General features: G+C 34.3%; 1 protein-coding gene across 6 annotated transcripts; it reads right to left on the bottom strand.

The window, feature by feature from the left end:
* Nucleotides 1–2,743: 2,743 nt before the first annotated feature.
* On the bottom strand, nt 2,744–4,545 carry LOC120083306. 6 transcript variants are annotated; one of them, XR_005483398.1, is made up of 5 exons: nt 4,270–4,536; nt 3,924–4,019; nt 3,781–3,830; nt 3,111–3,694; nt 2,744–2,989 (listed from the first exon to the last, which is right to left on the bottom strand). XR_005483398.1 is itself a non-coding variant. In XM_039038996.1 (3 exons), the coding sequence occupies exons 1-3, from the start codon at nt 4,455–4,457 to the stop codon at nt 2,872–2,874; spliced, it is 402 nt and encodes a 133-aa protein (XP_038894924.1). In that variant the 5' UTR covers nt 4,458–4,536; the 3' UTR covers nt 2,744–2,871. The 6 variants fall into 6 exon arrangements, 1 of the variants encoding a protein (XP_038894924.1); XR_005483397.1 differs by having other exon boundaries at nt 3,622–3,694; nt 4,270–4,534; XR_005483400.1 differs by having other exon boundaries at nt 2,744–3,694; nt 3,924–3,987; nt 4,270–4,545.
* Nucleotides 4,546–12,149: the final 7,604 nt, after the last annotated feature.

The raw sequence follows: 12,149 nt of genomic DNA on the forward strand, positions 1-12,149 counted from the left end.
TTTTCTTTTTCTTTCACTTCTCCAGTTTTTGCTTCCTTTCTTTTTTTTTCTATTTAATTTTCTTTCTTTTCTTTAGTTTTGCTTCTTCTCTTTCTCTTATTTTTAAAATTTTTCTTCTTCTTTTTTTTTTCACAAGAATTATGAGGTTGAGTTTCGTACTCAAAACTTGAAAGTACTCAATTCATCAGTGACTTAACACCAATAAGCCAATCATCAACTTTGATTATTATAACAAATAATAAATATAAATAGCAAATGAAAGTCTATCAGTGATAATTACTCATATTTTCTATCGTTGATAACTTAATGTTTGATTATAATTTTATAGTTAGTAGCCACTTATAGAAATTTATCGATGATAGCCAACTTAGTGAATTTAATTAATAAAGTTGAATATCAAACTAAAATGTAAGTGGAATGCGTAGAAGTTATAACTAATAGCATGTTTATCAGTGATAGAAGTTATCATAAAAAAGAAAAGAGAATTATAAATGTTTGGGAAGGACAAGAAAGGGCAAAAAGGTGTTCAATGGTTATGATTGATAGAAGCTACTACTGATAGCATGTTACCAATGATATAAGCTAATACTAATAGCATGTTATCGATGATAGAAGCTACTCGATAGCACGTTATCGATGATAGAAGCTACCACTTATAGCATGTTATCGGTGATAGAGAACTATCACTGATAGCATGATATTAGTGGGATCATTGATAGCATCTTATCAATGATGTTATCAGTGAAAGAAGCTATCATTAATAACCACAATATGAGTGATATTAGTGATATCAGTGATAGAACTTAGGTGATATCTATATATCGAGTTTCTTTCAAAGGTGATAACTAGTTATAGAAGTTTATCATTGATAGCCTTAATATTTCAAGGTTGATTCTATTTAATGAAAGTCTATCAGTGATAACGATTGATAGCTGCTATTAGTGATAGCCATGATAAAAGATATTATTAGTGATAGCTATTATGGTAATCAAAATTGTTGGTTTTCTTTCAAAGTGGATGATTATTTATAAATTTATCATTGATAGCCACTGATAACCTTAAGTATTAATATTTCAAGATTGATTCCAATTGATGAAAGTGTATCAATGCTAGCTACTGATAATTGATAGCAAATTAAAAGCTAATATTTCAAGATTGTATTAATTTTTCTCAAATTGAAAGCTATCGCTGATAGCAACTATCATCGATAGCAATTGATAGAAGCTATTAGTGTTAGCAGCTAACAGTGGCTATCACTAATAGTTTCTATTTGTGATATCTTTTAATTTGAGAAGACTAGGAAGAAACGAGTAAAATGGTGGCTAAGCATGGGTTCTTTAGTCTTTTACCATTTTTTGATCTATATATGCAATTATTTTATCCTTGTACTACATATTCTATTATTTTGGGCTTGAATTCAACCATCCCTTAATTTATTGGGTTAAAGAGAAAAATAACATATTCTAACTTTTTATTAGGAAAAATGACATAACTACTTTGACATAACTACTTTTCTTTTGTAAAGATGGAAAAATGGGATAAAAAATAATAAATCCAAAATTGCAAAAGTCCAACATACCCCCAAAACATGAAAATGTGAGGATACAACCCTTTAATCAAAACCCCCTAAATTACCGACATATCTTTTATTGTCGTGGGAAACATGTAATCCAATTTGAAATTGGAAAAGACACTTGCCGATTTATGTTCTCAAAACCCTAACCCTCATATCATGTCAATCAATTTCATCACTAAATGTAGAGCCAAAATCTATCCCACTACCCAAGAAAATCTCTACGGAAAACAAACCTTCTCCATTATTTCATCGTCAAGGTACCCTACGTTGGCGTCTTTCCACCAAAATCTCAAACAATAAGGAAATCGATTGATATTTAGAAGATTCAGATGAAAACATCACAATATAAGAACAAAAGCGCTGCGAGATGCTATGATCATTTTTCCTAGAAAATCTTCAATATACAACCTTCGAACTCTAGAAACGCTTGCATTAGGATTCCGACTACATATCCTAGCTCCTAAAATCTACAAAATTTTAAGAAGAACCACACAAAGCTACAAAATATGCTTACCAAATGTATTTGAAAGAATTAACGGATGGATTTTATATTAAAAAGAATGGTTGAAGAAGAGAAATATTTAACTTAGATATTTTTTATATTCAAAATATAAAATCTTTGATTAATTATATATATATATGTATAAAGATTTTGACCAATTTTCTAAGGATTAAAAACAAAATATTTCAATTCCATTAAAAACAATTTCTTCTTCATGTTATTAAAGGAGATGATAAAGGAGAAGGCAAAAAAGATACAAGAAGCAGTGATTGATTCAATGCTACGAGAATAACTAGAAGAAAGCCTAAAAAAATTGAATCATAACCCACTTTAAGTAGTGATGACGAGGTACATTCTTTCTTTTCAAGAATAACATTGTTTTTGTATATTAAATGCGATTGAATACGAAAGGCTGAATATGATTGACCTTAATAACAAGGCAATGCAAATCTTCCTTCGCCTTTATGCTTATAACTTTATAGGTATAGTGTAATTATTGTGTCAATACTAATATTATACTAAATGAATTGCTTATGAATTGTTAATATTTGGGAACAACCGTAACAATTTCACTTTAGAGATCTCTAACTAGGGTCATTATTTCATAAACATTAGTTTAAATTCAAAGCACTTTAACCATGGAAGTAAAAATTATGAAACAAATATAACAATTTCAAAACATTTTATAAAAATGAATAAATCATTAAACAAATAAAACTTATGTTCGCGGTTCCTTAAAAACATTTACAAAAACAATTTTTGAAACATAAATTTTTCTATCTAACATCAAGTCCTAAACCAAAACATTAAAATAACTTGGAAACATAAAACTGAGCAAAAACGTTGAAACTAGTCCAATGGCACAATCATAGATCTCCCTCGTCATACGCCCAATATGTTCTTTGCAATACCTAGAAAAAAATGTTAAAGAAATGTTGAGTATATAAAATTCTTAGAAAGTAACCCACTACTAAGGCATGCTATGCAAGCACATGCAATCATGAATTTGAAAATAATTTTAACTAGTGAGACCTTAAAGATAGCCAATAGACAAAAACTGTGTCATGTGCCACTTAAGGGCCTTTTCTTGTCATCTGCCTTTCTGAGGCGTTTTTCATGTCAGGTACCATCCAGAGCTTGTGTGTATCATATGCCTTTTCAGGCTAATTGTGACATGTACCTTTCAGGCAAGTGTGTGACATGTGCCTCTCCAGGCAAGTGTATCATGTTTCTTAGTGGCGAGTCGTGTCATGTACCTTTCCAGGCGAGTCGTGTCATGTGCCTTTCAAAACGAATCGTGTCATGTGCTTGGAAGGCGAGTCGTGTCGTAGTTTGTCATAACATACACATGAAGGTCCCACATAAAATTGACATGTAATCACATAATATCATAGTTCATGCTAAACTTGTATACATGCTTATCAATCAAAATTTACATAGTCAATCATATAAAAAATAATCATGTTTTAGTCATCATACATAATAAAATCATTATAAATAAATTTATCGGACTCGAGGGCATTCTAGTAGTAAAGCTACTTACCTCGAAATTAAATCCAGATATTTTATTCAACAACTAAACTCCCTTTAGGCTCTTGGAAACATTGAAGAAAATCCTAAAACATGAGCCAAAATTAAATTAAACCTTTAATGTCTAATTCCAATTAACCAAATTTATTTCAAATGTCTCCAATGAACTTACCTAAATTGGGGTTTGATCCGATAACCACTCCAAGTCTTCAACCAAAGGTTCTAGCATACATGTTATCCTCAATAATAATTAATAACTCAATGTTCTAGCAACATATAATAAATCCAAAGGGGATGGGAAACCTCAATACTTACCCAAAATCTTTTGAAAAGATCTCTAACTGCTGGACAGTGATCCAAAAGTCTCGAAGACTCAAATCTAACATCAGGATATTATGGGTAAGCCAAAACCTAAATCAGAATTAAATGGGCATTCAAGATCTTTAAAAAATCCCTCCAAAAACACAATCTTATCCAAAATCTAAAATTCCCAACAAGATGTAGCAAAATCTAGCAACAGCAGAGGTTGCATTGTGGTGAACGACTGAAGACAGCCGTAGATTAGTTTTAACGGCAGTGATAGACTATCGACGATGAACGGAGAAGAAGAGAGAGCTTAGAGAGAGGGAGATAAATGGAAAGAGAGAGTGACAAAGCCTACCAGTGACGCATGACTACAGACAATGGCAGATCTTTCCGGTATGACGGTGAATTTGCTTGGTCGACGTTTAGACTCGTGGCCAGTGACGAGCTGCTGCTTGTGACTGTAAGTCGGTTGAGAGAAAGAGAGAGAGGAATTTTCGTGAGAGTGGGAAGAAAAAGAAGAAGACAACCTACCTTGAGATGCATGTGGCTTGAAAAGGCTTATATGGCTAGCTTCCCTTATCCCAAAACTAATTTTATATAATCAATCCATGTCGAATTTCCACTTTGACTCATTAAGTACAAATATAAATTTAAACTCCCTCCCCTTCACAATCTTAGCTTCAAGCAAAATCCAAAATTCACATCTTAAAAGCGATTTATCCAACTTCCTTATTTAAATCCAAATTTCCCTATTCTCAATTTGAATTAAATCCAAATTACTTAAGATCATCCCATTATCTCAAATTTTTAATAATTAACTAAAAAAATTTCAAACCCTTCAAATATTTGATTGAATGAATTCCAAATAAAATAAACCAATATCTTCTCCTAGTTGGAATGCCTTGAATCCTAAACCTGATTAGAATTGCGATTTATTGGAATGCTTTGAATCCTAAATTGGTATTTTATTTATTTAATTATTTAATTCTTTTTCTTCTCTATTTAAGGTTTAGAAAAGTACACTATATAAACCCTCTAACCCTAGTGTTTTTTTTTTTTAGACTTTTGCATTTTTTGTAACATTCTCTCTAATAAAATTGTTCTCCCTTTGGCTCGTGGACATAGCGAACACATTTTTAGTGAACCACATAAATTTGTATATCGGTCTTCTCTATTTTTCTTTTTATGTTCTTTTTTATTCTTTAATTGTCGATTTCATAAAAAATTAGTATCAAAGCCAATTTGTTAAAGTTTCAAAATTTCGCATTTGTTAAAAATTAAAGATGATGGCGTGAACATAAAAATAAAGAAATTCAATGGGAGAGCAGTTTGCTTTTTCAGGGACAAATTCCACAAAGTTGTTGATTGCCAAAGTTTCAACAATTGGATTGTGCTAATTTTTGGTCCGCCTATTGAGGAAACATAAAGTCTTGTTTTGAACATTTGAATTGTCGTTTTGAGCTCTAGAATTATCTGTAGTCGTTGAACAGAATATGTAAAATTGTAAAATATTTTGCTTTTTTCAGAGCTAATTAGAATGGAGATTTATTGGAATGCCTTGAATCATAAACCTAATTAGAATTGTATTTGATATATTTAATTATTTAATTATTTTCCTTCTCCACGAAGGTTTAGAGAAGTGCACTATATAAACCCTCTAACTCTATAGGAATTATTGGTAGATTCTGCATTTTTTGTAACATTCTAATAAAATTGTTCTTCCTATGCCCCATGGATGTAGCTAACACATTGTTAATAAACCACATAAATTTGTGTGTCGATCGTCTCTATCTTTCTTTTTTATGTTCTTTTGTATTTTTTAATTGTCAATTTTGTAACAAATTGGTATCATAGCCTATTTTTCAAGGTTTCAAAATTCCACATTTGTTCGAAAATTAAAGATATATGGTGTGAACGTAAAAATCGACAAATTCAACGGGAGGGTAGTGTACTCAATTTTTCAGGGACTACTTTCACAAAGCTGTCAAAGGCTAAAGTTTCAACCGTTGGATCATACTGATTTTTGGTTAGCCTATTGACAACACATAGAATCTCTTTTTGAACGGTTGGATCATTATTTTGAGCCCTGGTTTTGTCCGTAGTTGCTGTTGAACAAAATTTGTAAAACTACAGTGTAGTTCAGTTTTTTCAAGCACAACTTGTAAAACCCGAACCCTAATTACTTTAAGTAAGAGTAAGTAATGCGATGTCTTTTAATGAGCTAAATGAAGCCATGTCTTAGGAAGGGTAGAAGATGTAAACAAGAAGAAATAGGCTCTTGGGTAGCTAAGTGTAAAAGTAGGACAAAACTCAGCTAGGCTAAGGAAGGGAATGCTTGATGATGGAATGCATAATAAGCATATGAGTAAGACCATGCCATCTAATGAGGTATGGTGCTGAAGTAATATTGTGATTGAAGTTAGCAAAAGGAAATTTGCTAAATCCTAGCCCTTCATCACCAATAGTGGGCCAGGTGGCACAAGGAGGGTTCATGCTGGATTTTAGGCGGTAATATAAGCAAAAAGGTCGAGTTCATTGAGTCGGTTTGGATAAACTAATTAGGCTATTTTGTAATTCCAGTGGCATTTGAAAGCTTTGTGTGTCTATTTTTTGTGGCTGGGCTGTTGGAAGGAAAACTCACCGGCATAAGGCCGGAGGGCAAAATAAGATGAAGGGTTCATTTCTCGGGTAAATCTAGGCCATCAGTGAAGAATTGAAACTCCAGGACGAATTACGAAGCGTTTTGAGCTAAAAATTTGAGGAAATATTGTTAATTCAGTTATAAACAACCTTGTAGAATGAAACATTTTTTAAGATGAGGCCTGGAAATCGAGTTATATAATTTTGAAGTTTGAACTGGAAATTGTTGAACAAGTAGACAGCTGCTTGAATTGGGGCCAATGATGTATTTTTGAATCTCCAGATTAAACGACGAGAAATTTTGAGCTGAAATTTTAAGGTAATGTTGCTACTCAATTCTAAACATGTTTGTAGAAGGAAGTTTCTTCAAAAGATGGCTGGATTTTGAGTTATGAATTTTTGAATTTGTAATAGAGAAGCTGTGCATAAGTAGACAGCTACTTGGGAAGAACAAGCAAACAACTCATATGGAGAAAGAGGATCTCGCTAATGAAGGAACCTCGTTAATTTTGTGCTGAGGATCTTTCTAATGAAGGAATCTCGCTAATTTTGTGATGAGGATCTTGCTCTAGAAGGGAATCTCGCTAGAAATTTGGCTGAATCTCGCTGGTAAGGTTAGTATCGCTAGGATGTCAATTTTCCAGGAAAAGCTTGATCTCGCTCATGAGGATCTCGTTGATCTTGCTCATGAGGATTTCGCTGATCTCGCTCATGAAGATCTCGCTGATCTCACTCATGAGAAGGATCTCGCTCATGAGGAGGATCTCGCTAGTAAAGTTGTCTTTGTTGATGAAAGTTCCTTTAGTAAACGAACTATTAAGATATTTTGCTAAGAATTCTGAGTAGTTTAATCAGGAATTATGTCCTTTCAGGCCAAGAAGAGCTAGGAGATGCGTATAACCTGTTAAGAGGCCAACGAACTGTGAGTGACTATGTGATGACTTACTGTTTTAATGATTTAGAAACTATGATTTCTTGAAGATATTTCCCATGCTAAGTATTTAAATGGATTGCCAAGCAACATATTTGTGGAACTGTTTCTCATGTTAAGTAAAGCATGTTTTCCATTGAATTGACATGATTTAGATATGTTATCTTGTCCAAATACTATCAGTATGTTTAAGTAACTCCATTTTTATGATGAACCAGTATGATGGATGAACTAGTATGATGATTTGAGCACTAAGCCTTAGTGTTCAACTAAATGTTTATGATGGATACTGAAGGACAATGAGAAGGTATCCTTTCAATTAAATGTTTATGACTAGTTATATGACGGATACTGAAGGACAATGAGAATGTATCCTTTCAACTAAATGTTTATGGCTAGTTATATGACAGATGCTGAAGGACAATGAGAAGGTATCCTAAGGATACTGAAGCACAATGAGAAGGTATCCTAGTGAAGTACCTAAGGTATGATGGTACTCAGTTATAACCACGTGCACGTAGGTAATACGACATCGAGGGATTGAGCAAAAGGGGTCTCCCCGACCAAGGTTGACATTGAGGGTTAGATCTAATAGTTCACTCTCAACTAAGGATAAGGGCAGTCATATCTTCTCCTAGGCTAGAAGGATAATCTGGAATTGCTAATGCTTATGAATGTTTATCAACGCATGATGTTACTATTGTATGAGTTTTCCAAGTATGTTTTCCATATCTAACGTATGCTTATAGTTTCTACAAGCTAGTTCAACATGATTTAAGTCAACTTATTTTACAAAGTATGAAGCAGGCGTTAGGATTAAAGCTGAGGTTGAATGAAGCTTGATGTACTATGTTTTAAATACCTAAAATTGTCAAAGTACATGCGTTGGTATTCCTAAATATAATGAAAAGGGATACTGAAGGTAGGGAAGGTATCCTAAAGAGTTTTCTATGCTATATTCAAGAACTTGATAGCTTAAGTGAGCCGGATACTGAAGGTAAGGAAGGTATTTGAATAAATGTACCTAAGGTGTTAACGTTACATAGAAAACTCCATGTGCCGTAGATAGTTCCGAATGAGAGGCCGAAGTATGGGTCTCCTAGGCTATATACAGGCAAAGAGAGGCTGAAGTTTGGGTATCTAGGCCGGTAACAGACGTTGGGAGCTAGAGCGATGTATGCTCCTTCTCAACTAAGGAATAATGGTGTTTAATGGTGGTTTAAAGGTTTTATGTACACGGTTGCTTGGTATACTTTAGTTTCAGTATTATGGTTTCAAACTTCCAGTTTTGAGCATGAGATTTATATTTTTATTAAGTCACTCATTGGGCTTTTAGCTCACGTTTTCAAATGTTTTCTTTCAGGTAGCGGTCAGTTCCCAAAAGACTATTCTACTGTTGCTCTGCCACTCAATGAAACAGGCTGAAGGAAGTGTAATTGAAGACCTATGTTAGTTAGTACATATGTGTCTGTCTAGTGACTAGTATATTAGATGGGGCTCACTAAGTTGTAATATTCATGTATGAACAATGTTGCGAAACCCTGTAATGTAAATGTGTTAAGTTCTGAGTTAATATATTGGTATATTGATGATATATATGTATTCAGGGTTTGAGTAAAGGTTAACAGGATAGTTAGGCGGTAAGTGCCAGCAAAAGGGTTGGTAACTGCTGCAGTCACTATTTTATCCAGGTTTAGAGGGTAATATGGGGCGGGATGTGACAAGTTGGTATCAGAGCAAAAGATTTTGGTAAGAGAAGAGAAAAGTTTATATATAAGTCTGAGTCTTGAGTCCTTAGCATATGTACTACCTAAGTAAGAGGAAGATGTCAAGTAAAAGTGGCAAGCAGAGCAGGCAGACAGACAACGGAAACCCTGACCCTACCTTTAAGAAGTTCCGAGATTCGAGGGAATTCAAATGTTAGTGAACGGAGAGGTAAAGACCCGATAAATCAGAAAACGATTTCTGACAGGTAGTCGAGGATTCCGAAAATAGGAATAGATCCTCAGTTAGAGGACAGGATATTTAACAAGATCGCCAAGAGGTTGGCGGAAAGTATTGAATCCATTCTGGTAAATTTGGAAAGAAAGTACAGTATTGAGAATGACCTAATAGGAATTGATAAAGGACAGAGAGCTACAAGTCAGCATAGTGTAGGAAGGAAGAAGCCAAAGCTTGTGGTTAGTATGGGTGATAAATCAAGGTTTTGGCATCCAACCGAGTTGGTAGCTAGTTCGGGTCAGAAACCCTTATGCACGAATTGTTGTAAGCATCATCGAGGGACATGTTATTTAGGGAAAAACGTATGTTTCCCGTATGGACAGGCAGGACATTTCAAGAAGAAATGTCCTAGCTAGGTCGAGGAGTTCAGATAGAACACGGAATGGCTTTACAGACGATAGATAAGCCTAGTGGCTCAGAAGCCGAGGAAGGGATTCAAGAGAAGAAAAATGAGAAAGAAAGCAGGACGATCTCAGTTGCAGGGTAGGTTTTTATGAAATGTCCTACAGGAGGCAGAGGAGTTACCTAATGTTGTGAATGGTAAAGTAACTTTATGTATCAGTATATTTATGAACTAGTTACCTGTGGTGTTATACCTTTATTGTTATCTGATATGTTGCACTGTTTGTAGGAAAGATTGTAGAGAGCATGTTCCTAAGTAGATATTATTATGCTGTAGAGAGGTTGTAATAGTATAAGAGTTTTACAAGCTCTGGAGTAGTTGTTGATAAGTATAGTTATGAAGTGATTCCATTAAATTTCTTGGAATTTATGTCACTCTAGAGCATGGATTTTCCGAATAAATGTTACAACCGTATGAATTATTTTAAGGATGGATAATATTCGAGAGATTTGGTAGGCAAGAGACAGTATTTGTAGGAAGCAATGGAATATTCCAGAAAGCCTAATAATAGCAGTGAAGGCTAGAAGCTGCTAAGTAAAAGATGTGAAGCCTATTTAGCCCATGTGACGGTTTCGTAGGACAAGAAGATGAAACCTGGGGATGTACCAATTGTACAAGAGTTTCTGGATGTTTTCACTGAAAAGTTATCAGATTTACAATCTGACAAGGAAGTTGAGTTTACTATCGATTTAATTCCAGATACAACACCTATTTTTCAGGTACCATAAAGGATGGTGCCAAAAGAACTTAAGGAGTTGAAAGTTCAGTTACAGGAATTAATAAATAAGGGTTACAACAGATCCAGTGTCACCTTGATGACATATTGGTGTATTCAAGCAATCGGTAAGTTCACGGGAATCATTTGAGGATAGTTTTGCAGACACTGTGAAAGAAGCAGTTGTATGCCACGTTCAGCAAATGTGATTTCTGGTGAGACCAGGTTGTATTTCTTGGTCATATGGTTCTAGCAGTAGAAGGGAATGACTCTAGATGCTTTAAATATTTTAAGTAAATTTCTAAAGCTTATGAATATTTAGCAATGTATGTTTACTGAAAGCTATTTATAACAATTGTTCTCAAATAGTTACCAAGCAACGTACCTCATATTAATGTTGTATTTATGCTATGTTTTACAATGTCCATGAGGATGCATTAGTAAGAATGTTTTGGGCAACTAAGTCATTAAGAAATAAGAATATGCAAGTCGAGTATGAGTGGCTCAGTACTGAAGTACACGGAGAAGGTACTGAAGCTCAGTCTTAGAAATTGAATAGCTCGATACTGAAGTACATGGAGAAGGTATCCGAGCAGCTCGATACTGAGGTACATGGAGAAGGTATCTGAGCAGTAGTACCTAAGGTACGATGGTACTTGAACTAGAATTGTACAATTAAGGGAAAAGTTGTGATTGATAGTGTCGAAACACTCCATTCTAGCCATGAATTGATGTTGAGAGATTGAGTAAAGATTCTCTCTCAACTAGGAATGAAAGTTATGATTGTAGAAAGAGAGCAAGAGGAGTTCCTTCCCAGTTAAGTAGTAATGCAGTAAAGAATGATAAGGAGTGAGCAAAATGGCCACTCTAGATTAATAGACTAAGGCACGGTCTAGCAAAATAAGAAAAGTGTTATGTGATGTTTGTTTTGTCAATAAGTGAAACCTGAAGGGCAGAGGCTGACAGAATTACTCAATCCACTAATAGTACCTGAGTGGAAGTCGGGAGTCACACAGGTAAACATAGACTTTTCACTAGAAATAGAGTATATAGAAGGTTGCTCAGAGGTTAGTGGCAAACGTGAAGTCTATTGTAGTGAATTCAGAGAAAAAGGTGTAATCTAGAGGAAGTCCTAGTCAGATTAATCCTAAGAGGAGGGAAAAGATGAGCAACAATGAGCTCGAAATGTATCAAGGGTATGTTGAGTATAAAAGTAAGGAACAAAATAGTCAGCAGAAGATAAAAAGAAAAAGGTCCAGATCTGCTGATGTTCCAGGTAATAGTTCGAAGTTTGAATTGTAACTGAGCTAGGAACTAGTACAGTTAAGAAAACCTTATGTATACAATATGGTAAGTTGTAGTTGGGAAATTTTATAGTACAAAGAAAGGAGGAAGGTTGTAAATTTACAACCAAAGGATGTTGTCAAAGTCTAAGTTATAAGTAGGTTTGAGCAAAATTCGAGGATGAAATTTCTTTTGGGGGGAAGAATTTGTAAAACCCGAACCCTAATTACTTCAAGTAAGAGTAAGTAATGTGATGTTTTC

The sequence above is a fragment of the Benincasa hispida genome, chromosome 8 (genome assembly GCF_009727055.1).
Source record: "Benincasa hispida cultivar B227 chromosome 8, ASM972705v1, whole genome shotgun sequence".
In the NCBI taxonomy this organism is placed as follows: Eukaryota; Viridiplantae; Streptophyta; class Magnoliopsida; order Cucurbitales; family Cucurbitaceae; genus Benincasa; species Benincasa hispida.

Coding starts and splice junctions, on each gene's coding strand:
- LOC120083306 (XM_039038996.1), bottom strand. CDS start 4,457: ATGCATCTCAAGGTAGGTTGTCTTCTTCTTTTTCTTCCCACTCTCACG. Junction 4,020..4,269: donor TCTGTAGTCATGCGTCACTG/GTAGGCTTTGTC, acceptor ATTCTGATTTAG/GTTTTGGCTTACCCATAATA. Junction 2,990..3,923: donor ATCTTTTCAAAAGATTTTGG/GTAAGTATTGAG, acceptor ATTTTTTTCTAG/GTATTGCAAAGAACATATTG.